This window comes from Acanthopagrus latus, chromosome 4, assembly GCF_904848185.1.
Source record: "Acanthopagrus latus isolate v.2019 chromosome 4, fAcaLat1.1, whole genome shotgun sequence".
NCBI classification, from domain to species: domain Eukaryota; kingdom Metazoa; phylum Chordata; class Actinopteri; order Spariformes; family Sparidae; genus Acanthopagrus; species Acanthopagrus latus.
The window spans coordinates 3,736,441-3,764,407 of NC_051042.1; the positions used below are offsets into that span (position 1 = coordinate 3,736,441).

A 27,967-nucleotide genomic window follows, 5' to 3' on the forward strand; every position below is an offset into this window, starting at 1 on the left:
CATCTGATTGGCTTTTCTCGTTGTAAGAGGCGGACCAATTTACGCCATTGGCTCACGCCTAGCAGACTCTCCGTCTATTGGCTTAACCAGACGTCACTCGGTGAGCGCTCTAGCTTCGCTCTTCCTGTGTTACCGCCCTTGGGCTGAGTGAGAGAAATCAAGCAGTGAAGACATCGCATTCATTGGGAGGACTGGCGATATTTGGTGACTCCTTAGTTAGGTCCCGTTAGCCTCAGGTAAGGAACTTATTTTTTGGCGGGGTTTGGAACTAGTTTGTCAAGTCAGTGAGACATTGGCCGTATTGTTTTACACACTGTCACTTCCATATGTGCTGGTTTAGCTAAAACGGCTAGCAACTTGAGTCAACTGCAAAGGTTAGCATATTAGCTGCTACATGTCATCGGGCTTTTTCGCATGGTGTTACTGCATCCGACAAATGTATGAAGTTGCCAAAGTATGGTCCCGTGAACCTCTTGGTCTGGCTTTAACCATTTCGTAGCTAGGGTGTGGTATCTTTCGCTGAGCGACGATAATCATTATCGAGTTGCTTACTATCAGCGTGGTAATCATAAACATGTCAAGAGCGAGTTAGCTAACGCCGTTCCGTTGCCCGCTATGACCAAACAGGAGATGGATGAAACTCCTTCAGTCAGTACAGCTGAATACCTGAAGAGTAACTTAATACATATAAGAGTATGAGTGCAACATGATGTGTTATTTTATGGCAGTGCTAAATACCTTTTGATTACCTGTCAGGTCAGTGGTTCTTGTTTTATTGTGTATGGGTGTTGCTAATTGTATTTACAATGCAGGTCTGATTTAATCTCATCTGCCCATCCCTGTCAATCTGACAGTCCATTTCACAAACAGTCCAACAATCCCGTCACTGGTTGTCTGTTTGCTCTATCACAAGGGGTTCGTTGTTTTTAAGGACGTACTTGTAGTGCAGGACTCACACCAGTGTGGTTGCAGGTTTTAGGGAAAGGCAGTGGTTTGAGCAGCAGTGCTAGATTGTAAGATAGGTGCAAGGTCATTGTGTCAGTAAATCTACAGACACACTCCTCGTTCAAGAGCTAATCTTAGAGTTTATGTGTGTGTGTTCACAAAGGGCTCGGTGGTTGAATGAAGGGTGTGGTCCAAGTCTTAAGGAAGACGTTTGCTTCTCCTCAGGGAAGTGTGTTTTTTCAGGTGGCCCTCCTGAAGCTGTAAAGCAGGTATTGCAACCAAGAGCAGTGGTGTGATGATGGCTGACATGGCATTTTTGGTGATACGGCATACTGTACCAAGTACTGCAGTACCGTGTTGCAGATAAACAGGCTCTTGATTTGTTTAACCTGCATACCTTTCACTGGAGGGTGAAACCTGGCTGTGAGTGCCAGGTTTCACCCTCAGGGAATGGTGACTTGTCATTACTTCTTTCTTTTTTTTGTTACAGGGGTGAAAGTAGCAGCCTTTTTTGGACCTGTACTTTTAACAAAAAGCCCTTGCTGAGCTAAAGGCACTCCTTGACAGTGTTTCTCATTACACAATAATAGAATATGTGGCTGAAACGGGAGCAAACAAATCATGCATGTTTGTTTGAGAACACCCCACTTCCTGTACAACTCTGGCCAGGTCTCTGAGGGAGGTACAGAAATATTTGAGTGAGTGAACAAAGTAAGTGTTTTGCAGACGGTTTATTTTCACTTTCAGTCTAATTGAATGCATGTATACAGAGTCAAGCATCCGCACCATAACTTACTACTTAAACACACTGACACTTCTTTCCTCTCTTTAACCTGTTTATACTACAGTGAAAATATCATAGTGTCAGAATGTTCAGAGCCTCCGTTGCTATCTCCGTCTCCTTCCATCTGTTTTCTATCATTTCCGACACCTACAGGCACCTTAGGAGTCTAAACTCTAAAAGGATGTAGGAGAATTGAGCAACAACAGGGTGGAGAGGCATAATAGTTGAATACAAGCGAAGCAGAGTAGGTGGGAGGAGGAAGTGCAGACTCTTGTCCCATGGGTAGCCCAGCTGGGTCAGTCTAACTATAGTCTTTTTTGTGGGTGGTGCTCTATAATAATGTAATAACCATCAGGGCTTCCTGTTCATGTCTGAGCTGCAAGTTACTATTCATCCACATTCTACCTCTGAGATCTGAAATAGCACCAGGCAACCTGGATACGAACTGGAGATAAACTTACTATGTTTTTTTTCAGCTGCTGAGAGTTATATGATATCAGTCAGAGATATCTAGGATGGTGTATCATATACATAATTACTGGGAAAGTCTTGCATGTTGTATAACAGCATAATTTTTTTGAGAGAGAGAAGATAAAAGCCCCAGACATTTGATTTAAAAACAGGGATAAGATTTATTAGAGGTAGTGCTGGCAAATATAGAAACTGATATTTTATGTTGCATTTCCCCTTAAGGTGGCACAATTAATATAATACTATCATAATAGTAATAGGCAAATTGCAGAAGGTGCAGTTGTTTTGATGTATACGTGACAAACAGTGTTATAATGAGGAACTGTAGTGCTGCAGAGATGTCCTGGCCTATAAGTCTCGTTCTCCAGATGTTAGGAAACATGACCCCAACAGATTTCACATCTAGGGATGGAGGGGTACAACATTTCATTACAGATCAGAAGAAAAACACGCAGGCAAAGTTGATCAAAGGGAACTTAGATTGTTGGGGTAATTGGGAATTGGGATAATCATGAATATCCGCACATGAGTGACTTGAAAAAGATAGATGTTGTGCAGTTCTGTAATGATCATGTCACAATTGCAATGTCTGTCAAAATAATCTTGAATATGACCCCCAATACTGTGTAGTCTTTCTTCCCCTTTTGTCCATAAAAGTAACAGAAAGAAAGCTGTTCATGGACTTATCCTCACTGTAACTGTGTTAAACATCTTGTGATCTAGTTTAAAATGATCTGGTCAGAGATGAGCACAGTAGTCTGCATTAAAGATAATCTTTGAGGTTATGCACACTCTTAAGAATACAATTGATTTAGCAGTAATAAACCCCAAGCGGAAAAAAACAGAAAATAAAACACCAATAAAATTACATTAGTGGTAAATATAAGCATAAAAAGACTACTGTAAAATCTAAGATAAGAAAGGTGGCCAACTGTTTCCAAATTCTCAAATTTAAACAGTATCGGTAATATTGATGATGACAATAAGAGCAGCAAGTAGGTGATGTTTTTCTATGAAGGCTTGGTTTTACTTTGTTAATGTGGTTAACATCTTACAGCCTTGTCTAAAGCAGACGGGACAGTAAGGGCTAAACATGTAGCCTGTCAGGTGATCTTATGTCTGTCCTTGCGCGGTCCTCAATAATATGTTTATGTACCCAACAGTAGCCTGAGTGTAGGGGTCAGTGCAGGAAAGTGTAAGGTGAGTGTAGCGTGCTGACAGGTTTGCAGTATTATTGGCTCCGAGCCATCTGTTGTTGCCCTGAAGGATTAGCAGAGAAGAGAAGGAGAAAGGAATCAATCAGATTGGACTAATGGATCCTCTCAGTGTCTCTGCTCTGGCCTGAGCCCACCCAACGCCATCATTATCCCTGTCTGCATGCCCCATTACTCTGCACTGTCTGCACACTCACAAGTACAGAAAACCTCACTGACTCTAAACAGTGGCTGTTGTTAAAGATGTGCTCAAATTTAAAATGTTTTTGAGAAAGTAGGATCATTCATAATGGTGATGAATGGTGTTATTTTGAGTTTATCTTGTCATAAGAGCATTATATTAATTTCACCTTAATTAGGACAAAGAAAGTCATACATCAAACTTCATGATTCCATATGCTCTGACTGGCTATCAAGTATTTCACTTGTGTTGCAGTAAATTTCTGCGTAGACATGTGAGTTTTTGGCAGAATACATCAAAGTTGTGGAAACCTGGCAGGCTGTAAAGCCTGGTTACTTTCATAATTACAGTGAGCCATCAGATGTTTTTTATGTTCCTGAACATCTTGGTTGTTGATGAGATTTCTCTTTTCTAAAAACATGCAGGTTTGAAGGCTTTGGAGGCTTGAAATGACATCATGAGAAACTACTTCTGGTGCTCTTTCAGAATGCTGTTGTGGACACAACACACAGAATGACTTCCATGTGATATAAATTCATGGGGTGTTTTCAGTCTCAGACATAATGTTTTTTAAGTCAAAACATATTTGGATTTATTTTGTAGGACTGTCAACATGCCAGTTGACTAGATGTCGCATGATTAAGATTTAATTTAATTATTTATATATTTTGGATGACACACTAAGCTATCTTCCCATTAATGACAACAGAAAAAAAACAGCAACAACTTTTATGACTCTGAATGTGTCAAGCCACCAACAAAGGGGGAGCTTAATGATGAAACTGTTTTGGTTCTCAAGTTTAAAGCTCTGATCACGCTTCCTTACAAATACTGATTTCACTACATTGATTTTCAGGATTTTGAACCCTTTATCACAGGAGATTTTTCATCAATGCCAGATTTTGATGTCCATTTGTATTGCTTCACCACTTCACTTGTCTGTCATTTAAATAGTCGCAAATAATGCTTATTACATGTTGATTAATCGTCATTTTCCTCAATGATTGGATTAGTTGTTGGGTCTATCGAAATGGCCAAATGGCAGTGATTACCTGATTTCACCATTAACAGCTGTTTGAAATGTCACGGTTTTGCATATAAATTTACATATAAATGAATGTTTTCAATTATAAAAAACTGCATTTTGAACTGACTTTCTGTTGAGTTTGATTTTGTATCATTTCTATTTCAAACAGCTGCAACTTAGATAAAAAGCCAGCAAAGAATGCTGTGATGACAAAATACAGTAAAACCTAGCTAAAATGCTCACACATCCATAGTGATGTAGCATTAATTAATGCTAATGTTAATTAATTTGATAGATCACAACTAATCGATTTAGCTGGAATGGCTGATCTACTTTCCTCCAAGTTAGCTGTGATAATACTCTGCAGTGTCACTACACTAGACTTTACTGCACTGCCTCTGGTTTCCAGTATCTGATTGAATTACTGTGCAGTAGAATATTACGAGTGATATTACTATTGTAGATCATCATATTCATGGGCTTTTATTAAAGTCATTCATGCTGACATTTGAGTCAGGCTTCATTGCAGGCACTCAGGCTTGTGAATGTCCCTGCTATGACTCTCATCATCATTTCAGAAATAAATGAGCGTAGTTAAACTCTTCTAATAGAGGAGGTGAAGGAAAGAATTAGTCCAGTACTGAGCCTGGATTGTTGAGCAAAAGAGCCAAACATTGTGAGAGACACTGTCAGACTTCTCAGGGAATTCCACTGTACTGAAGAAGTCAGTCAGGCAGCACCGGGGAGAGGGCACTCACTGTTTAAAGAATCTTTGGCTGGAGAAATGAAACACTGCTGTTAACAAGTTTGGAGATGCTGCTGTATTACACTACTGACGTGACTCTGATTCGAATGATGAGATATTTGTTACTATTTTGTATTTCTCAAACATTCAGCTTTTTGTCTTTCCTGCAAATTTTGTTGAGAATAGTGTGAGTAAGCCAGTCAGGAAAGAAGAGTTTTAAGTGTGTGTGTGTGTGTGTGTGTGTGTGTGTGTATGTATGTGTGTGTGTGTGTGTGTGTGTGTGTGTGTGTGTGTGTGTGTGTGTGTGTGATTGGGACTGAGACCATCTGTGGAGTCCTGCAGGGAATCTTGAAATCATGAGGTCATTTTGTGTTCGGACTGTGGCGTGGGAGCGGGAACTGAAGCCTGAAGCTCTTCATTTCGTTTGACAGGACACGCACTCACTCTCTAACTCATTCACTTATCTGAGCTTTATTTAATCGTAACTCTGGTGTTGTTTTCTCACATATACATCTACTTTATAGTTTACTCCAGGGATATTTCCTGCCACTGTTACAGTTTGCTTTAGTTTCAGGCCTTTAAAAATGCTTCTTCTGTTTCTTTTTAAAAGTTTGTCATGTATTAGGAAATTGACGTTCGAAAAGAACTGTTGGTGATCCTCAAGGGAGCGGTCAGATGATTGTCTGAGCCTGAGAAAGTTCTTTCTTTGTTCCAGCCGCGTGTGTGTGAGTGTTGCATCATTGCAAGCCCCCATTATCCAGCCCAGCTGTGATCGACTGTTGTTTCTCAGAGATGAGATAAACAATGTCTAATCTGAGTTAGGATGTAATTAGCTGACTGTTTTAGTCAACTGCATAAAAAGGAATCTCATGCCCCATCATCATGAGTGTTTATTTATGTTTCTGTGCCTTCAGGTAGCCTCTCCCTGGTCTGGAGCAGTGTGCGGAAGAAACAGTGTGGCTGTGGTCTGCTGTCCAGTGTTGCTTAGCGAGCTATAGCCGGCACCATGGCGTTGTCGTACAAGAAGGACCTGGACAAGTACAAGGATCTCGACGAAGATGAAATCCTCAACAAGCTGTCGGCGGAGGAACTCAAACAGCTGGAGACGGCCCTCGAGGAGATGGACCCTGAGGTCAGGACTCAGTGGGGGCTGGGCTCTTTAGTGGGAGGGAGTTCCTGTGGAAAAAGGATTCACTGGACAATTTCACATGTAAAAATAAGAGAGTTTATGCATCTAATGCACTCGTGGAAGCTCATTAGGTCTTTGTATTTACATTTTTTAAAGAGTAACTTGACCTATTTGGCACATTAAAGTGTGTTTACAAAACTTGGGGAGTACTACTGCACGTGTCTTAAAAAGTACTATAAAGCCTTTTGTGGCTCCAGAGTAAGATGTAAAGTTGCATTGTGGGTAATGTAAGACAGGTTTGAGAGGGAATAAGAAGAAGTGCGATATCTCTGGTCTTCTGTATCAGTTTTACTGTAGCCCAAAAATACTTTTTCTCATAACACTAACATTGTGAAAGAAGCGTCTGGAAAATGGTGGTTGTATTTGTTTGATCATGACAACCCCCATGAAATGAGTTGTGGAGTTGACTGTCATAATTTTAGCCGTTCCAATAAGATTTGGTCCACAATCAGAGCAAATATCCACTATGACTCAAAGATGAACTGATTAGAATGTAGTGGTCAACAGTCAGAGGTCAAGCTCACAGTGACCTCACAAAACTCAAGAATTCATGAAATAAATACAATCAAATTTGACATATGAATGTCTAACCCATTTGATATCCAGAATGTCAGAGTTTAAATGCACTGTGACATTGTAATATTTTGGAAAAGATGTTCAGAATATTATTCAGCACTGGAGGTCTGGGACAGTAACTTGACTTCGATGTGGTAATTCTAGTTCATAAAACCTGTAAACACACTTTAAAGTGTAAAATTGGTGGAGTGAGCCTTTTAAATAATGGACAGAACTACATTCTTAGACAGTTTTCACAAAAAGTAGACCTTGTTTTAGCTGCATACTGAAACCTGCTCATGCTCTCTGGCGAGGTTGTATTAAGTCCAGTGATTTGTAGAAAGTGGACATGCAGATTAGGGGAAATGAATCCATGAAAAATAATATTGTACCATGTCATCACATCAGCTGCACTTCATGGAATGCACTGAATGGAACAAGTTCAGATCCAAGGGTGGATTTTTCCTTTGTACCCCTCAACCAAACCTCCCAGTCCCCAGCCTCAGTGATTGGGGAAACGGGGGGAGTCGGAGCTGCAGTAACTCTGTCAGAAGGCTGCCAAGTGTTTGTGTGTTTATTTGTGAGTAGAGCTGAAGAGAATAATGAGCCCCCACCTCCCCTTAAGACGCCTGGGTGTTTTATTTAAATTCCATCTAAACCAAGCGAGACAAACAACCCTACATGGTGACCCAAAGGAAACATGCAGCAACAGTGGAAGAAATAGGCTTTTCTGGATCCCATGTCATTTAATAGACAAACAAAAAAGAAGCATATTGCATCAGTAGCTGTTGTTCGCTAGTGATTTGTGCTGCCAAGAGTTTCCTTCAGGTACCAAGTAAAACCAAGGCTTGTATCACCAAAACCAAGACCATACTGATACTTTGAATTAAAGCATTTTGTAGTTTTAACAATGTGGGGGAGAATTATTGGTTGTACCTACATTGTCTCCATACCTACATAATGCCTGCCAGTGCTTCTCTAGACCTTCACTGCATAACCTCATCACATTCTGTATTGTAATTGAATCTCAGCCTCTCAGCAAGGTTTGTGGTGTTGCCACAGTACCTCACAGTCCTCCCACACATCACATACAGGGACGCTGCTGTTCTTAGAACTGAAAAAGCTCCACACATGACTGCGTTTGCGGTCAGCCAACATCAATGCCAACTCTCTGTGGCGGCGTACTCTCTCAGGCGGAAGGAAAAGAAGTTCCTATCAACAGGGTATCATTTAGACTACATCCTGGTGAAAAAAACACACATTCACCCCAAATTACAGAGTTAAGGTGCTGATCTTGTAATATGGGAATCAATCCTTGAACAGAAATGTTTTTGATCAGACAAACTCATATTTCTGTATAGATATCTGGCTGGCTAGACACATTTTTCCCACATCCTCGTTCACTGCGTCCCATCTGTAACAAATGGTCCACAGGTGGTTGTTCTTTTTTCATGTCTTTTAAACAGTCAGACTTTGATTGATTGATTGATATGTTTCCACTTAGATTAGTTCCTAGTATGTTTACATCCTGTTCGAGCAATATTCTGGCATTTGCTTGCAACGCTGAAAAGTTTGAGATGCCATTTGGAGTATACAGGCGGCTTTTTCACACTGTAGTACACAAGTACAAGTGCACTAATACTGACAGGTGTAACATGTCTCCTCATCTCGCCTCCTCAGAACGCTCTCCTCCCAGCGGGTTTACGTCAAAAGGATCAGACAACTAAGCAAGCAACAGGATCATTCAACAGGGAAAGCCTCCTCAAATATCTGGAGAAGGAAGCCATGGAGCACAAGGACAGAGAGGATGTAGTGCCCTTCACTGGAGAGAAAAAAGGTGAGTGTATTTGTCTACTGCTGTCCACGATAGACAAAACAGAGAGTCATTCCAACATGAATATGAACTCTATTTAAAAGCTTTTTGACCTTTAGTTAAACTCAATTCGTCAAGGTGAAACACAGATCAACACAGGCGATGTCACGAAGGGCTTTCCAACTGAGAAAACCTAGTGAGGTTAAATATTGCCATTAAAATGCTTGAAAGGAAACTCCAATAAGAATGTTTAAAGTGTTGTTATCACATGTTAGTAATGCATTTCTCAGGGGATGAAGAACCAAGGTGTGTCTGTACGTTTGTGTGTGTCTCAGCACACACACAGCAGTAATTACCACTCCACAGGTATTATTAATGCATGTGTGCTCTTATGCAACATACAGTAGTGAGTGGGCGGTGTGTTTGTACCAGGGGAGAGGAGGCAGGGAGTGTCAAAGCAGCAGGCAAAGTCAAGATTTACTGTCTTGAATCTATTTGTTCGTTATTTGCGTATTGATGTTTGGTGGATTTATGTTTCTTTTTGGTTCAGTTTGTAGACCTGGGACCACTTAAATTAGAATGAGCTTATTTTGAGTTAAACAAAGAAAAACAAAGCAAAACAAAAAGATTGCACTTTCTGAATGTGCTTTCAGACAGTGATGGATATCCATCTTCTACAAGCAGCCAGAACCTTTACATTTAGCCATTAGCCACTTTTGAGTCGGATTTTAGTTTTCTTTGGTTGGCTCACTATTAGGATTTGAAACAAGGAGTTAAACAAGTACCGTTGCATAACAAAAGGCTGCAAGTCAGTCAGTGTGCTCCAGGCCTGTTTTGTCCATTGGATATACTGTATCAGCATTTTTTAGAGTCTGACCTATACTGCATTTTTGAGATAATGAATACCGAAATACCGAGTAAAAAATGAATTAAAAAATCCAGATATTAATATATTGGCCTGTATTCTTATACACAGAATACATGCGGAAATGCTAATTGGGGGTTGAGCTCAAATGTTGTTAACAAACACATGACAGAGATGTGTATATAATGGACACAGGATATATACAGTTTGATGATAAACTTTGCATTTAATTTGACAATAAACCAAAATGATTTTAATGTCACATCATCAGGATTTTGATTTTTTTTTGTTCATTTTTTTCAGTGAAAGTGAAAATTGTGATTCCCACTAACTGTGAACAGTTAAAATATCTGCCAAAATATTCACAATATGAAGATGAAATGGTAGAAGTATAATAAAACATAGTTATGTAATGTAAATGTTGCTTATAACAACACACACAGTAATGAACAATGGCTGACTGACGACTGAGCTAAGGTTGAAGATTTTCTTATACAGAACTATGCAAATCTGTGCCTGCACTCGTGCACATGGGCCTTATTTGAATGGAAGTGAATTCTCAAATTGGCATAGATGTTTTTTTGTTTGGCTTTTCTCACTGAATGAAATGTCAGTCAATAAATATCCTGTCCATATGTTGAAGATGCATCCACCTGAGTCTAGCTGTAGATCTTTTGTCTACACAGAGAAGGCCTCATGCTATAAAAATAAATGTGGTTGTATGCGATACTCACACAGTTACATAATCAGGCTATCAGCAGCTGTGCCTGTAGTATCAGCATTGAAAGAGTGGAGTGTGGGATGGATGATCATTACAGCAGTCTGTGATATCACAGAGTTGTCAAACCAAAGAGGAACAAAATTGTCAGAGGATTCTTGTCACAACACAGCTGATATTGGTGGCAAGGATGTGAAACAAAAAAAACGATGCTTTATGTGACGGGAGGACAGCAAAAAAATAAAAGTGAGCAGAATAGAAACACTGCTGCATCCAGAGGAATTCCTTTTGTTGTGATCTCCAGAGAACTGAACGCTGCTCCCTCACTGCAGAGGAAATATGGAACTGACATCTTCCCTCTGACCCAGCCCTGGCCTGTTAGAAATTATACTCCCCCTCTGTGAGTGTGTGTGAGCGTGTTGGCGTGTGTGTGTGTGTGCCCTGTGACAACATGGAAAACTCTACTCACTATGGTGGTTCTGTGGAATGTAGCTGACTCTCCCCTTGTTATAGTCACCCCCTGCTGACAGATAATGTGGTCATGAGTGTGTGTGTCTCCTCTCAGAGGAAAACAACCTGCTGCCCTGGCAACCAGTGCAGCCGTTTAACCACTTTAAATGCTCTCATATTGGGCCGGTCTGTCTTATTACTTTTCTATAATCCTTTGTATGTATTGTTCATTCTTTCAGTTCCTTCAGGGGTTGTCACCATTAAGAAGGTCTAGAAAGAAGATGGCGGAGATGTTTTGTACTGTCAGAGGTGTACAGTATTGTTGGCATGTTCAGTGGGGTTCAGAGGAGGTTTGAAATGGACAAAGATTAGAGTTTAATTTACTGCTCTCACTGGACCGTTCAAGGCCGTGTTTCCATTGAAGTCTGAACATGTTTCTTAAGGTTACAGTGGAGGGCTTGGCTGTTGTTGTTGAATGAAAACATTTGAACAAGAAGCCAGTGTTCAGTTTTTTTTTTCTATGAAATGAATCTATGAAATTTAACAATATGAACATACCATAAAACATGTAGCATGTAACCTTTTTGCATTGACATGCCCAAAGATGACCAAGGAGGTTATGTTTTCACCCGTGGCTATTTCTTGGTTGGCTTGTCAGCAGGATTACACAACTACTATTGAACAGATTGCATGAATCATGATAAAAAATATATTCAGATGGCTGGTATCTAAATGCCACTTTTACACTGAAATGACCTTGTTTGTGCAGTTTTTTCAGACATGGGTAAACCTGCCAATAATTGGCAATTAACTTTTTTGCCATTGCCAGTGGATGAGTTTGCCTTTCTGTTTTTTCCCCTTGTGTTGTATTTGTTGTCACGTACGCACCAGACAGACAGCAGCTAATCATGTACTTCATAAAACTACATCGAGAGGGTGGTAAACTTGTTTTGAAAAGGTCTTGATAAGCAAAGATATTCTAATTTAGACACATGGTTTTCCCAGAGCTGATAACGAATGTTGCTGAAGAGTTGAGACATTTTGCTTCTCCCTGATCTCGTAGTGATTAGTGTTGAAATTTCTGAGTCTTAATTTCAACGTATCATAGCATCACAACTGGAAAAAGGAGATTATAGTAGCGTGTTCACATCACAGCCGAGCAGGAGGCGATAAATAGCTGTGAATCCTGCTGAGTTAATTAGCCCGGGAGTAAATCCTGATAATACACATTCACATTGCACACCAAAGTCAGATGTTACCAGGTATAAGTTGTTTTTTTGGCCAGTGTGAAAGGAACAAGACTAAGTACAAAGAGGGACTGTTGGGCATTGGCCCGATTGGTTGTATATTTTGTTGAGTTGTGTACTTAAATTGATTGCAAATGTTTGGTCGGCTATAACTTACGTGTGAACGCCAGATGAAAAAATATCTGAGAGTGAGGAAGGAAGTCAATGAACATGACTAAACATAACATAAAACTTTAAACACACCTTGTACATGAACATTTCTGGCAGTCACTTAGAGCGATTTTCATCTGCAGTGGTCGTTTAACACTGAAGACAGAAACTCCCAAGTCCTTCACAGTACTATCAGCATGCATTACACCATTACACCATTTATTAAGTAATCTAAGGCTGCATCAGACGAATGCAGATGATGAATGATTTGTCTTGTTGGATTAAATACATTTAAGGCATTGCTTGCATGAAATATGCTCAGGCCTCTCCTGGGAAATCCTGAGTGTCAAGTTAAAATGCTTCACACTCAGCGTTTTCTGCATCTGGTACTCGTGTGACAGGCAGGCACTGCACTATTGATGTGCCCATTTTCCGTCAGCGTTTGTACATTGTTATTTCCTAATATGTTTTCCTCCTTTAGTCCATGATTTATGCCCCTCTCGGATCATACAGACAAGACTTTGGTTCTGACTTCTTTTTCCTTCTGAGGGGCTAAATGTCGCTCCAGAGAGACTGGCAGGCACAGGATGCTGCCTGATGACTGTATTTACTGTTTACTGGCTTTCAGGAAGTGCCAGAGCCCCCCACTAGGGACCAGTTTGAACAATTTGCCTGGCTTCACTGAGTTAGAAGGAGGGAAGGAGGCAGGGCCAGTTCTCGGGGTGTTTTTGTTGAAGCAGACAGGCAGCATTAGTGAGTGAATGGCACCCACTGGATCGTCAACCCGTCCAGTGCAAGTGTTTGTTGCCCCAGCAGTGCAGTTTAGATTAGACTACAGTCATTGTTCCATGACTTCCTTCGCTCTTTCCGTTTCTTCCTTCAGATAGGTTACCATGGAAATACCAGAGTTGTCAGACAGTCACGTCTGGACTGAGATCAGCTAGTCTGAGCCACTGATGGCTGGGGAATGTTGTGTAAAATAGCAGGAGGCCCAGACGTATTTAAACAGCATGTGTCTGTTCAGATGTCACCCCATTGTTAGAAAAATCATCATCATTTTAATATAACAATTTCAACTCATTCACAGTGGATAGACACACACAAAGCTGCAACAATTTGTTAATCTCAACTTTTAGACTTTTTATAGAAGATTTTTAAATTTCCTGTAAATGTTTATCACTTCCAGTAATTGGTCACCGTAGAATATTTCTAATCAGTTTCGTATTGGCCCTGAAAAAAATAATATCAGTCGACCCCTGACACAGATGAAAACTTTTTTTGTAGAGACAATAATGTAGAAAATGATGCTTGGGATAATTAGTAACTGTTTAATTCAGAGCAAAGTTTACTGTTTCACTGCAATGATGTCATTTTAAACAATACGTTTTATTGGTAAACTAACAAAAAAATGTATCAGCAGGATATTTTTATAGTGTGTTTGATAATCACATTTGAGGGATCTGTACTAAAAATCTGTGCATATCGCCCGATACATACTTCCTAATATCGGGATCGGCATTCGCCCAAAAAATGTAGTTTTGGCCGAGCTCTAGACTGAATGATTAAGCATGAAACTAATCAGCAGTTTAATCGATGATTAAAATAATAAGATGTAGCCCTATGTAACACTTACTAACGAGAATGAATATGAAAAGTGAAAATACATTCTACAACTTGATATGTCCTGTTTCCCTGTGCATTGCAGTCATTTAATGATTTAAATAAACAAGCCAAGTCACAAACTGTAGAGATCACTGAAAACTAGCTTTAGAGTAAAGGATGAGAAAGTGATGAGTGAGTCGTCTGATGTCAGAAAGATAATACATTTAAATGTGTTGTGACTGCAGCGCTGATCACTGTTGGTGTTCATTCCAAACCTACATGTGAATATTAATGATACAGCTGCTTTGTCTTGGAATGGCTCCATTGGCTTTAAGGCACACACTCACAGTCACACAGCACTTGGCAGTCATGCAGTCTTATGACTGTGGAACGAGGATAGAATAGGAGTGGCCGTAATGTGAGAATAACGAGTCACATTAATCAACAGATAGACATTTTTTATAGAAGGTGGGGTTTGTGGAACATCTCATAAAACCTTCACTGGACTTGCATGTACCTGTTTCTTCTGGCTTTGCTGATGTTAAAGTACTGCCTCTCCATTTCATGAGGGCTAAATCATCCCCTTCTCTCCATTCTTCATCGTCTTTTCCTGCTGTCTCCACAGGTAAAGTATTTGTTCCCAAGCAGAAACCAATAGAAACACGCCAGGACGAAGTCACAACTCTCGATCCAGAGTTGGAGGAAGCCCTATCCAGCGCCACAGATACAGAACTGTGTGATCTAGCAGGTAAGAATGAAGAAATACCTTGGAGGAAGTAAAAAGGCTTAAAAAAACACAACTCCGTATGAGGGTTTCTGTGTCTGCTGTACACACGATGACTGTGTGACATGCACAGAATATTCAGTTGCTTGTCCTTATTCCTAAAAAGATTATATTCTTACTAAGCTGCTCACTTGGCTAATGAAAAAAAAAAAATGCTCCACTAATATTCCTGCGTACATGCAGCCATGGAGCCTCTTGTGTAATTTTGCTTATTTGCTTCAAAGTAAGATTTTTCTAACTTTGTTGTGGAATTGTGTGAACACAGCCTCTTTCATTTCTTCAACCACCTATTTGAAAATGTTGTGTTGCAATATTTTTTCTCATCCCAAACCCTGCTGATATTCAAGTCTTTGAATGTTTAAAAGTAGGTGTGTTTCTTCCTCCAACCAGAAATATGGGCCCTTCTGTAAGGCATGCATCTCTAGATGCATATCTACATGCAGAGGGTTAAGATAGTTAGTCAGTGGATGTCTCTAGTGTGCACACTCTATGGGCTGCACAATGTGGAAGATCTGGGTAATCTCACCCAGGAAGTTGAATGTTTTTTGGCTTTATGCACCACTTAGCGGCTTTTAAAGGAATGAATGGGAATTCACTTCCGATGCTGTGTCCGGATTTCCGTACATTAGCTGTAAACGGGCAAGTCTAGTCAGTTTTATTCATATAGCCAAGAATCACCATCACATTGCCTCAGTGAGCTTTACAATCTGTACAGTGAATCACATCCTCTGTCCTCAGACCCTCAGCTGTCCATAGATTTACGTGAGAAAAAACTCTCCACAGAAAAAAAAAAAATACCTTGTAGCCGGAAAAATACAATGGAGGAAACCTCAGGAAGAGCCACAGAGGAGGTGTCTCTCTCCTCGGACTGACAGACATTCAGTAAATGTTACTTATACAGAAGAGAACAGCAAGATCACAGAGTATATGGATTTCATTGATCGGATACCTGATACAAGTAGATTATATCAAATATAAGTGAAGAATGTAAATCCAGGAGGATGACTGTGCAGGCTGAGGAATCACCAAGCAGTGCACACAATGTCCTCTCTACCATGGTGACCTGGAAGAGGACAGACCACTCAAGATAATTAGCATGAAAACTTCTGAATGTGTACAAATTTTGACTTGTATGACAAAAGTCAATATTTCAGAAGAGGCTGTGTGTGGCAAAAACCCCAACTGAGATGCATATTTTAAATACTTACATACACATGTGCAAGCACAGCGCATAAAGCTGAATGATATTTGCATATCCCACATGTCTTCTTGGAATATTCAAATGGGATATACTGTTGACGTGACCCATATCAAATCTGGCATATTGTCATACTCTGAATAATAGCAGAAATCAACTGTGGATGTGAATATAGTTAGTAAACCACAAACGCACCACTGATCCCGCCTGTCTTTCACAAGGCTCCATCCTCTACCGTGTATGAAGTTGAAGACAAATATCATCCGTTGTCTCCTTGACCTCTAGATTTAATTACTCTTTATTCACTTACTGCATTTTTCTTTTAAACAATGATTCAGCTACTCAGTTTGTGGTTTGCTCTCTTGCAGCGATCCTGGGTGTTCACACACTGGTCACCAGCACTCAGACATATGATGGAAGTGGAAGTAAAGAGGGTTACAACAGTAAGTGCAATCACAGAGATAGATCTGTTCATTCCAATATCCCAAAAGGATCAACACCTTGATGTCCGCCTGTGTGTGTTTTCTAGATGTGATCAAAGGGGAGAAGATGAACCCAGTGTTTGATGAGCCTCCAAATCCCACCAACGTAGAAGAAACTCTGCAGAGGATAAAAAGCAACGACAGCTCCTTAACAGAGGTCAACCTCAACAACATTAAGGTACACAGAAACACAAGCGTGTATAGAGTGTAACTAAAGGCTGGTGTATACCTCCAGACCAATGACAGTGTGTCTGTCGTTTTTTCAGAACATTCCAATTCCCACACTGAAGGACATCGCCAAAGCCATGGAGAACAACACACACGTCAAGAAGTTCAGCATGGCGGCAACACGGAGTAACGACCCAGTCGCTGTGGTGAGATGGAGTGCCTTGTGTGCTTTCTAATGACTTTGTTCATAACTTACATCACTATGTTTTTTTTTAAATCTTTGCTTTATTTCCTCGTTCCTCCTCCCAGGCGTTCAGTGACATGCTGCGGGCCAACAAGACGTTGCGAAGTTTGAACTTGGAGTCCAACTTCATCACCGGGGCGGGGGTTCAGGCTGTGGTCGACGCGTTGAGAGACAACGACACACTCACAGAGATCAAGATAGACAACCAGGTACCAGATGATTTGTGACACACACCACCATCTGAAATAATCACAGCTGTCTATCTGACTGAATTTATAAAGTGTTAACATAAATGAATGTATTGAAGTACTTCAGCTGATTACAGTTTAGAGGTTAAAGTACTCTGAATGATAGTGCTTTTAAAGCATAGATGATGATGAGTAAAGTAAAGGAAAAACATATTTTGACTTTGGGCCAGTTGATAGGGATGGTTCTGGAGCCCTGGATCAGAGGTTTCATAGTTCAGAAACAGTCCTGGTAAAATAAAGATTATGATGAAAAAGAGTGTTAATTTTGTATCATCATGATGTCATGTCATCATCCAAGGTCACTGTAGATGATTACAGGGAAGTTATGTTGGGGAAGTCTTTGCACTTTTAAATAAAGTAGTTTCACGCTGCCTACAGTAGCAGAAAATGTTTGTGCTACAGTGTTCGACGTGCAGCTGAAGACAACGCCAACCAACACAAACCACTGCCTGAGTGAAAACGTAAAAGAGCAGTTGAGTGTTTCCAGTAGTGGAAATGAAGTGAAACCTTCCATCTGTGGTCCAAGCGTCAGTCTCATCGAGTTTTCTCCTACAAATCAAAGTGAAGCCGTGACTCTGATGTTCAGATGTTGACCTCTGTGTGTTTGTGTGTGTTTCAGAGGCAGCAGCTGGGCACCACCATAGAGATGGAGATAGCCAAAATGTTGGAAGAGAACAACAGCATAGTGAAGTTTGGCTACCACTTCACCCAGCAGGGACCTCGCTCCAGAGCTGCTGCAGCTATCACCAAGAACAACGACCTGGGTATGACATACACACACACACACACACACACACACACACACACACACACACACACACACACACAAACACGCCATCAAATTTCCCTCCACCTGATATCTGTCTCTTTGGGAGAGTGAATCATGACATTTTCCATTAAGACGTCAGTCCACAGTGACGACCTCTCCTTTCTTTTAGCTCCTCGTCCTGTCAGAGTTGCGGTAGCACAGGTGTGATGCATGGGTGTGACTATGAGTGTGTCAGGGTTTGAATGAAGAATTCACTGCATTAACAGAATGAGGACTGACACAGTGTGAGAGTGACGACATCTCACTTCTTGTTTTCTGTTCACGCTGACACATGCTGTTGAAATGGGTCAAAACTTTGACCGCACAGCTCATGATGACTCACGTGGTGTTTTCATGTTAAACTAACACGCCTGTGCAGGTTGAAGGCTGTGCAGCATGTTTGCAGTTCATTCTTACAGTCTCTAGTCTACCAGAATTTGTGCTTTTGGCTCTCTTTAATCCTGTGTTTCTTTTCTAGTCCGCAAGAGGCGAGTGGAAGGCGACCTGTAGGGCCGGAGCCCGCCACGTCTCCCAGCCAATCCTGTTGTTTCATCTCAACGTGTGGAATAATTTCAGCCAATGCCCTGGTCTCATCTCACTGTGTGGAAACTTTAGTCTTGTGCCAAACTATGGGGCAAGGCGCGCTCAACCAGAACATACATCTGAGAAGAAGGGAAATAACTGGAATAGCCCTCTCCCATACACATGTCCATACGTATGTTTATTATTATTATGTTGTTGTTTATTGAAGGTGTAAATCTGATTAGTTTTTAGTCATTTCATTTCAGCTGCTCCTTTTTTTTCTTTTTTTGAGCCTTCATTTGATCTGTCCAGACTTTTTACTTGCTCTTTTTCCTTTTGTACTTTGCTATAATCCTTTGACGTAAACACGAACATTACCAAGTAACAGAAAACAACAATAACAGCTTTGTGAAAAAGAATAATTAACATGGATAAACACCTGTACCCTCAACCGTGATAGTGTGCTGTTTAGGCTTAAGCCTCCAGTGGAGTTCTGGTATTGACCTAGCAGAACATGTCATTTGGAAAAAGGGGAAGCCATACAGCCACATCTACTAGCCAGTAAAACATGTCTGACCATAAGATAACACAAGTAAACAAAAGGTAACATCAGTCACTGTTTAATAACCTGCTCGCTAACTCTTTTTTCTAATGTTGCTGATCAGGGGCCTCATTACAGAAAGAACCCTAAGGGCTGGAAATTGAAAGCTAACAGGCTAACATCAGTGTTAGCTTCTCTTATGGGGGAACATCAGTCTTAGCCTCTCCAACAGGCCCCAGTCAACATTAATTTCTCCAGCAGGCAAAAAATAAGATTTTGTTTGCTTGTCCAACACGATCGTCAACATCAGAGCTACAACGGGCTAAACCTCAGTCTTAGCTTCACTAGAAGGCGAAACATAATTGACGGCCGTCTTTTACATTAAATTTAGGACTCGGTCTGTGCCATCCAAACTGATTATTCACTTCAGACGGTTCTGTCCTTAATCCTTGATGTTAATGTCAATAAGATTTTCAGACTTAAGAAGTTTTTTATAACGAGGCCCCTGATTGCTGTTGTACATTCCATCTGCATGTTGGTTTGCAGGTGTTGTTTATTGGAGTTGCCTTGTAAAAGCCAGGCTGACTGTCTGCCTGGTGTGTCTAACGGTTAAATATGTGCTGATCTCATGCCGTAGTCAGCGCAAGAACAGACTCTGACTCACGCCCTTATTTGAATTTATTGCTGTAAGTATCAATGCACAATGTTTTATATTACTTACTTACTGTTTAAATATCTTTTTTTCATACGGTTCAAATTCAGATTTTGGTTATTCTGATTACTTATATCCGGTTTCAAGTAAAAGCGGGATTGTTGCTGTGAAAGGAACAGGATATTAACCCCAGTGTGGACTGAAGAGGCTGTGATCTGCTCTCATAAGGGATTTTCTCTGATTCTTAACCATGCCAAAGACTAACAAATGCAGACCTTAAAGCATCAATATTGAACTTTGTGGTTTTTGATTCTGGTTTAAGCCTCCTCAACACAGATCTGGTTAAGGACGATAGTGATATAGACATTTTTTACATCATGACGTTAAATTTTGCTTCATCATTGTAGGCCATTTATAGCACCAAGTCCTTCTCTAAGATGTGAGGAAGAGTTGGCAAACAGCTTGTGTGAATCTTCTCGGGTTGCGAATACTTGTGAAATGTTTCTATGAACGAGAGCTCCCAGATAGAAAGTCATTTACAGATTGTTGATTTTACTTTCCTTCACTCCCTCACACCAACACTTTCACTAGGCTTTCAGCTGTAGCAGGTCATTCATTATGTAACAGGTGACAACATGCTGTGTGCCTCAAAGTGAACTTCCATGGGTACACTAACCTGCGCAACAAACATGTAAAAGGACTTATTTCAGGAGTTACTTGAAACTTGTAAATACTGTTTATGTGTAATAGGAACAATATACTGGCATGAAGTCTTCGCTTGTGAGCATCATGTTTCTGTCGACCAAAAATGCTCCTTCATCGTAACAGCCTCACATTCCTCGGACAAGAGCTGTACGGCTGAGTTCAGTACTTTGGGGTTTTTATATCTGTGTACTTCTGCCATCTGCGAGTATTCCTCTCTGAACCTTTTTGTTTTTACATTCCTGTGATGGTCAGCTAAAGTGGAAAACTGCTTCTTTGCTCGGGCTTGTTATTGAGAATATTCTGTGACTCATAATACTGTATGTATATTAACTGTAAAATGCCATCTCAAGTGCACACAGAACACACACTTTTACTTGTGCACCACATAAATCTGCACAAGTCGTCGCTGAGATGTTTTTTTGTACCTTAAATCTGAACCCAGGTATATACTCGACATAAGGAATATGTAAAATCACAATAAACTGGTAAAATGCACTGCTGAATATAAAACATCCTCAACAATAAATGTTTTTACATACTCTTTGGATTTCGTTTTGGGTTTTTTTGTAAAATGAATTATCTTAATGCATTAATGTTTATACAGACTATTGAACCTGTTTCCTCTCTCCTCAGTTAACATTAGCAAACTTTGCTCCAACAAATGTGACTGAAAGCTCCATAAAGATGTAATGAAGTGGACCTCGTGCTAGTTTGGCGTATTCATAATTCCAGCTGACGTTCTGCTTGATGCTTACTCAGGAAATGGAGCTGTGCACATGTGAGGTTTTTCATTGAGTCTGTGGTTGCAGTCTGTGTGTATTTTAGTGTCTGGTTCACTAAAACAGCAACGCATCACGCAGTCAGCCCCCGGTACTGAAGGAGAAATCAGTTCTGAGGTGGGATTTCTGTGAGGTCACAAATCTCAGAGAGAAATATCAAATTATAAGATATTTACTGTAGCTGACTGAACCTGATCTAAGAGCACAATAGTGTATCTTAATTTATATAGGAGGCAAAAAGGACATGAAGTATAAAATAAATTAAAATATATGGAAGGCTGGCCCATGTGACAACATGGAGAAAAGCTTATTGGCAGTCTGTAGTTTATTGATAAATCACATAAAACTCAACTTGGACCAGTGACTACAACATCCGATCACTATCCTCCCTTAAATAAGAAGAGAAGTTTATCTGGAGGGCAGGGCCGTCACTCTGGGGGAAATAGAGGACTGGGTGTTCGTGGGAAGAGGGCCAACAAAGATGCAGAATAAATGGATGTGGAGAGAAGCCCACGCCCCTGCCTGCAGACACTCTGGGAGATGAGAAGCAAACTTCAGCCTGGTGCATCTACTAGATAACTACAGCAGAATGTTTCATGTGCACCTGAAGAACAGGCCCAAAAGTCTCTCACAGTATAAGAACAGTTCAGATCTACTGTTCTTCTCTGCACAGCAAACATTCACAGCTCATGATGTTCCCCCAGAGGGTCTGACAGGGTGAGAGAGTTTGAAACAAGACCAGACTCGAGCCTGCAGCCACGCTCATGTTTAGATCAGGCTGATGTTCAGCAGGTGAGCTTTAGGCCGTTTAGTCAGATCACTTTCTTACTCCATTAGAAGTTTAAAGTGTATTTACAGTGGTCACTAGATAGTTATTAAGAAATAAAATAGGCAGATGTGAATACATTAGTTTTGTGAGTATCTGGTCATACACCAAAGTACAGAACAAATTAAAAATGCGACCTGAAGATGATGGTGCAAGAGGAAAAGTCAGCAGGCTTCTTCCCCATATGAGCATGAGCTCAGTCCATCAAGAGGAACCAAAAATGTCAACCTGACACCAAGGCAGAGGAATGGACCGTGAAGTCTGGACGTAAGGGGTCGACTGGCAGCATTGCTTCTAGCATGAGTTAAGAAACTGTATTTAAATCTGTTTCTGGCTACATCTTAAGTTGAAACAGTATTTTAATGACTGATAGACAGGCCTCTTTGGTTTGGGAGGTGCTCTCGTTGGTGTACGTATGCACCCTTTAATCAGATCCAGTTTTTCGGATTGTTTGCACATGCCTGAGAGATGATGTAACGATATGACTCCATCCCTCTCTGGGCTTCCTGTGCCAGAGCGCTGCGGTGAGCTGCTGTCAGAGGAAACTCTGCACTGCTGGCAGAGGGGGTTTTGTGTGTGTGTGTGTGTGTGTGTGTGTGTGTGTGTGTGTGTGTGTGTGTGCGTGCGTGTGTGCGTGTGTGTGAATGACTCAAGTGTTTCCACTCTACGAGAACAGAGAGACGAGAACAGCAGGTTTTTGTCATCTCTGCTAATCACTAAAAGGCGTCATTTCATTTCAAAGGAGAATCCAAACGTTGAATCATGATCTGACAGTAAACGATGTGCTTGTGTAAGTACAGTACGACTGCTCCCTCAGACCGCGACTAATAATAAACTCTGCGCCTCCGCATGCAGAAAAAATGGACTATAACAGCTCTGAGTCCAGGACTTTATTACCGGGTGATGTCCAGAGTCATAAATAGGATGTTATGTTCAGCTTTAAGAAACAAGGGGAGTCTCTGGTGAGCCATGAAGCCTTAAAGGAGCAGTCCATCCAAAATCTAAATGTGTTCATTGTCTTTTCACACCTGTGGAGGGAAATTCACTTGAAGTTTCGCAATCTCCCAACAAAACAGCGTTTCAGCATTCTCCTAAACAACTGAAGTAGATGGGGACTTGTTTCAAAATGTAAAAAAGCAATAAAAATGGTCCAATGCAGCTCGTCATGTCTCCAGAAGCCCTGAGATCCCACATTCATCTGGAAAGATGCTATGTCCACACCACCCCTGTGCTTAAGCCAGCACATGATAGATGCTGACTGATTTTTCACTTTTGGGTGTCCTGCTCCTTTAAAGGAGATATTCTTGGAGCATCTCAAACCTATCTTACACACTACAAACACTGAGAATAGTTGTTTATCTCATCAAGCAGGCTGGTACAGCAAAATCACCAACACATGATAATAAAAATAAACATGTAGCTGAATAAGAAATGGATGGTACTCTCCTCTCTGCACTTTGGCGTGGACAGTCCAATCAGCCGTGATATGAAGCAGCTGCTGGTCAGGAGGTCGGATTAGCCGTCGTCGAGTCCCTGCGGGGATGCAGACGAGGATTAAACATCTCTGGACCGGCTCCAACAGCACAGTCGACTTGCCTCCACATGACCGGGACGTGATGCAAAAACAGGCAGCAGATGTTGAACACTCACAGATATGAACTCCTCCTCCACAAAAAAGAAAGACAGAAAAAAATGTTTGCGCCGACACGTTTTTCTGTGAGGTCACCATGGTTACATGTCAGGGTGTTTCTCCCAAACAGCACCTCTGCACTCTGCCAGCTGTTACACAGGGGTTTTGTTCTATAAACAGGTACGCTCACCTCAGTCTCACTGTGAGTCAGTGCTGCTCTGAGCAGCTCCCAGCAGTCTCTCTGTGTTATGACCTCATGCCTGGTAAACAAAGGCTCACAGATTACAAGAGAGAGGAGAAAAAGAGAAGGGCCCTTGTACTGTACGCACAAACAGCCAAGCACAGGGAGTGAGTAAATCATTCACTGAATCCAACACTGTGCCTCTGGTCATCTGTTTGTTTTAGAGGGAACACAAGAGACAAACTGAGCTAACACCCTCATTAGAAATGCACTAAAGGGAACTTTAAACTGGTTATCACACAGTCTCAGCTGAACACTGTTGCCTCTAAATGACAAATAAGACCATCAGCGAGAACATCAGCTATTGTTGTACATTTAATTGTACTTATTTTCTGTCCATATTTGATATTTTCTATTCCCTGAATTTTATATTCATTCCTTCTTCTAGCTTTGGTACGGCACCCTGAATCTCACTGAATCTCATTGTAAGTGTGCAATGTCGATGAAGGTGTTGTTATTCTCATTCTTATTCTCAGAATAATTATCCTTCATACATGGCACCGGGTCGGATTCAAACTTGTTCAAACTGTTTTTCACCATTGCCATCTTTTGTCTAATGCCACATCATCATATTTTCATGATTTTCATCGCCAAAGAAATTCACAATCATAATATCAATAGAAATTTGAATTATTTTTGCTAGCAATCAAATCTATCTACACCTTTTCAGTTATTGTGTGTTTTGTCTCTTTTCTGGCACATAAATAACAGTCAAAATCTGAGTATAGGGAGGTGGAGAGAGTCTGAAACCATAACTTTAAAAAGAAAATTGTACAGAAAGAACAATTAACTACTTGTGAAAAGGCAAACAGAGAAATAAACGATACAAAAGGTTGGACGTCGCCGCTGGATTATTCAGACAATATTATTGTGCGTTTATTCTAAATTTAATGTCAATATTGATCTTTCTGACATCACGATCATTGTGAACATCGCAGATATTGTGACACCACTACGCTTAGTAAAGGGTCTGCCAGAATCAGCCAAAAATGAAAGTGTCTGTAGAAGCTTTAAGTAAGAAAGGAAGAAAAGTCCTCAGCATTGGAATCATTTACACAGGCACTCAAAAATAGCCTGAGCCAAAATGTTAAGAGATAAAATGAATTTTCAGGTGCCACTATGTATTTTTTCTCCCAGTGTAAAAATAAACTCTGACTTCATTCTCACCATAAATTACATACTGTATGCTGAGGGCCGAGCCCTCATGTCACCACCACTCTCCGACACAAAGTGACGCCCTTGGTCCTCAGTAATGTTCGGCTGAACTCAACGCCCTGCTCTCCTCACGCTGCCCAAGCCTCTCAAGGTGACAGCAGACATGTTATCGGGAGAAGAGTAATGACAGTCACCTCCAAACACAGTCTCACACCTGACTGACTCATGGAACCACCCGGACAGAAAACAAACCTTGGGAAGAAGTAAGAACAGTGTGTGGCAGCCTGCTGGAGCTAATCCTTCTCAGGTGGAACCTATTGTCAAAACAGTACCAGAAGCTGACAGATCAGCAGTGATGGCAAATTGTTACTTCTCTGAAATTTGAGTTCAGGGAAGAAGACATGAACAGGCCTGATCTATCAAATTTACATCATGTCCTGAACAGCTTTAAATGGAATGACAGCCACCTCTATTTCAGAGCAGCCAAAGCAGCACCGCAGCATTAATTTCCCTTCCTTCAGTGTTAAAAATAGAAGGTTGTCTCAGCCTCATAATGTCAAACACATTCTGCCAAGTGAGACTGCCAGTGCAATCCCCACTCGGAGTGGAAAAATAATTAGTAGCAGCGCTGCAAAAACAATGGCGAGCTTTGAAATGCTGTCTGTAGTAGCACACTGTGATCATCGGAGATGTGCTGGTTAATTAGTCTCTCACAATGGATCTGGTTAGTAAATATTTATGGATAAACAGCTATTAAAAACAGACGCTGTGCACTGGATAACAAGATCAAACCAACCCAACCGGTTGTCCTCAGTAAAGAGGCTCCCATTCTTCCAAATATGATCATAATTATCATTTATGAAACTGAAAAGTACATTTACAAGATCTGTGGAGCATCAAGTCATCAAGGAAAGAATGTCAGCGTGTTAAAGAGTTGATGAAGGAGGATTGACTGGTGAGTGAAAGGCGCCATCTGGTGTTTGAAACTATCAGGGATTTGGCACTCATGCAATAAAAAGGAAACCAGCAGAGGTCAGAAACAGCTGACTGATACCAGGCAAGAGAGGGGAAAAACTCCTGTGTGCCTCGTGTTGATCATAGTTTAAAGATAGTTCACCTCCATGAAGGACCACAAGAGTCAGCTATATGATTGATTTATAACTAATTGCACAATACAATTCGGCATCATGAAATGTATTTGCAAATGTATTACTTAATGCTTATTTTTATTTAGTGATGGAATCCTTTTTTATTATTTCCATGCGTCTTGGGTTCCTCCAGACGTTGTGATACATTTCTAACAAGTCCTAACAAGTACAGGAACATCATATATAATGATTGACCGAGCTTATCTTATCCTACAACGACCATAAAACCTCAAGTCCTACAGGCTTCACCACATGTGGTTCTACTGCCTGCTTGATTGATTAATTGTGTTGGATACATTCAAATACGGTACACACATGTGCATACAGTGGCTTAATTCAAAAGTTCAGAGATACAAAGGTTCATTTAAAAAGTCATTTTATAACAGCAGGGTTCTAGAACAAAATGTGCTGGAGTCCCTTTATGTTACATAGGAGGAAACAAAAAACAATGTTGATGTTGGAGTGCTGAGCATGGACTGAGGAGGTTCACATGAATGAAGCTGCTCTGTAGTCTGGTGGAACTGCACGGCAGCAGCATGTGGCTGAAGTGTTTTTTGGGTGATTAATTATTTATTTCATTGGGATATTGCGATTAAGTCATATTACATATTTCCTTTAGGTTCCTGGAGTTTTAAAACAGACGAAAACATTCTAAAACAACATGATATTGAATGTTCACAGTTCACAGTTCACACAGGATAAACCTAAAGTGATTTGAAAAAGACATTACTGACGCCCTTTAAGAGCCAAAATTCTGCACTGTAGCTGCTAAGCTAAAACCATTAGCACACACGCCATCTTTAGTGGGTGCACCAGCTCCATCGCACATCGAGGGTGTAAATGATGTCTCTTAAAATCAGTTTGGGATCTTGGGGGTTCTGAAGAGGCCAGATGAACTGTGTGGAGCCATTTTAAATGAATTTCTTCTGTTTTTTTGTGTCCCCATCTACTTCACTTGTGTAGGTGAATGCTGCAAAACAATTTTGCTGTGAAGCTCTAGAAATGTTCTGGCGACTACAAAACTTCACCCGACTTTCCATCTGGAGAATTTAATGACTGAACTGTCAGTTTTGGGTGAACTTACCCTTTAAGGGAAATAAACTGATTGCAGTATCATGGTCATGGTAACGTTGTGATTTATTTATTTACGGTGTTATTGCTCGTCCTCCCACTTAGTTTCCTGTGTTTGTTTTTTTCCTCGTAGAGAAAGGGTGGAGATGAGAGTGGATTAAACCGACTCTTCATGTAGGTCAGTCTGCTAATGCAGCCTCCTGTTGTAGCTCTGACTCCTTAGAAGATCCCAGGAAGAGGTGCAGCTATAGATTCAAAAAAATCCCCAAACTTTTGGAGCAGACTTTAGATTTTCAGTGTCTTCACAGTTTTAACTTAACATGGCAGACGTCTGCCCATGTGTGTCAGACAAGTAAAGACCAACAATGTGTACAAAACAATGAGCTGATTTGCAGTTCAATCTAATAGAGTATCATCTCACATGGAGAGCATCATGATTAATTAATGAGCTGAGCTCCCTCCTCCTGATCTCACTTTGTACTCTTAGGTTTAATGACCTGATTTCCATTAGAAAATGTGAGACAGTGAGATTACTGCAGCGTCGTCTATAACCAAGAGACCAACTGAATAAATGAATCATTCAGAGATCATGAATCCACTTGTTGCACCCCAGTATTTGTTCCTCAGAGTTAGATTTCATGGAGATGCATCCCAAAGTAGCACCTGCAGCCTTTGTGTCCTAATTAAATTACATATTACTATCTCTCACCAGCACTACATTAAAATGACATATTAGGTTAATGATACATGTACCATCATTGCTTTCCACTGCCAGCACTGTGTCTATAAGTAATCACATAGATTTAATG

At 40.7% G+C, this 27,967-nt stretch overlaps 1 protein-coding gene across 1 annotated transcript; it reads left to right on the top strand.

Annotated features, from left to right (window-relative positions):
- Nucleotides 1–108: 108 nt before the first annotated feature.
- Nucleotides 109–20,853, top strand: tmod2 (tropomodulin 2). The gene is made up of 10 exons (XM_037095738.1): nucleotides 109–236; nucleotides 6,282–6,499; nucleotides 8,792–8,948; nucleotides 14,582–14,704; nucleotides 16,307–16,381; nucleotides 16,468–16,598; nucleotides 16,687–16,794; nucleotides 16,898–17,041; nucleotides 17,700–17,844; nucleotides 18,367–20,853. Exons 2-10 carry the CDS (start codon nucleotides 6,374–6,376, stop codon nucleotides 18,396–18,398), a joined length of 1,041 nt encoding a protein of 346 aa, XP_036951633.1. The 5' UTR covers nucleotides 109–236; nucleotides 6,282–6,373; the 3' UTR covers nucleotides 18,399–20,853.
- Nucleotides 20,854–27,967: the final 7,114 nt, after the last annotated feature.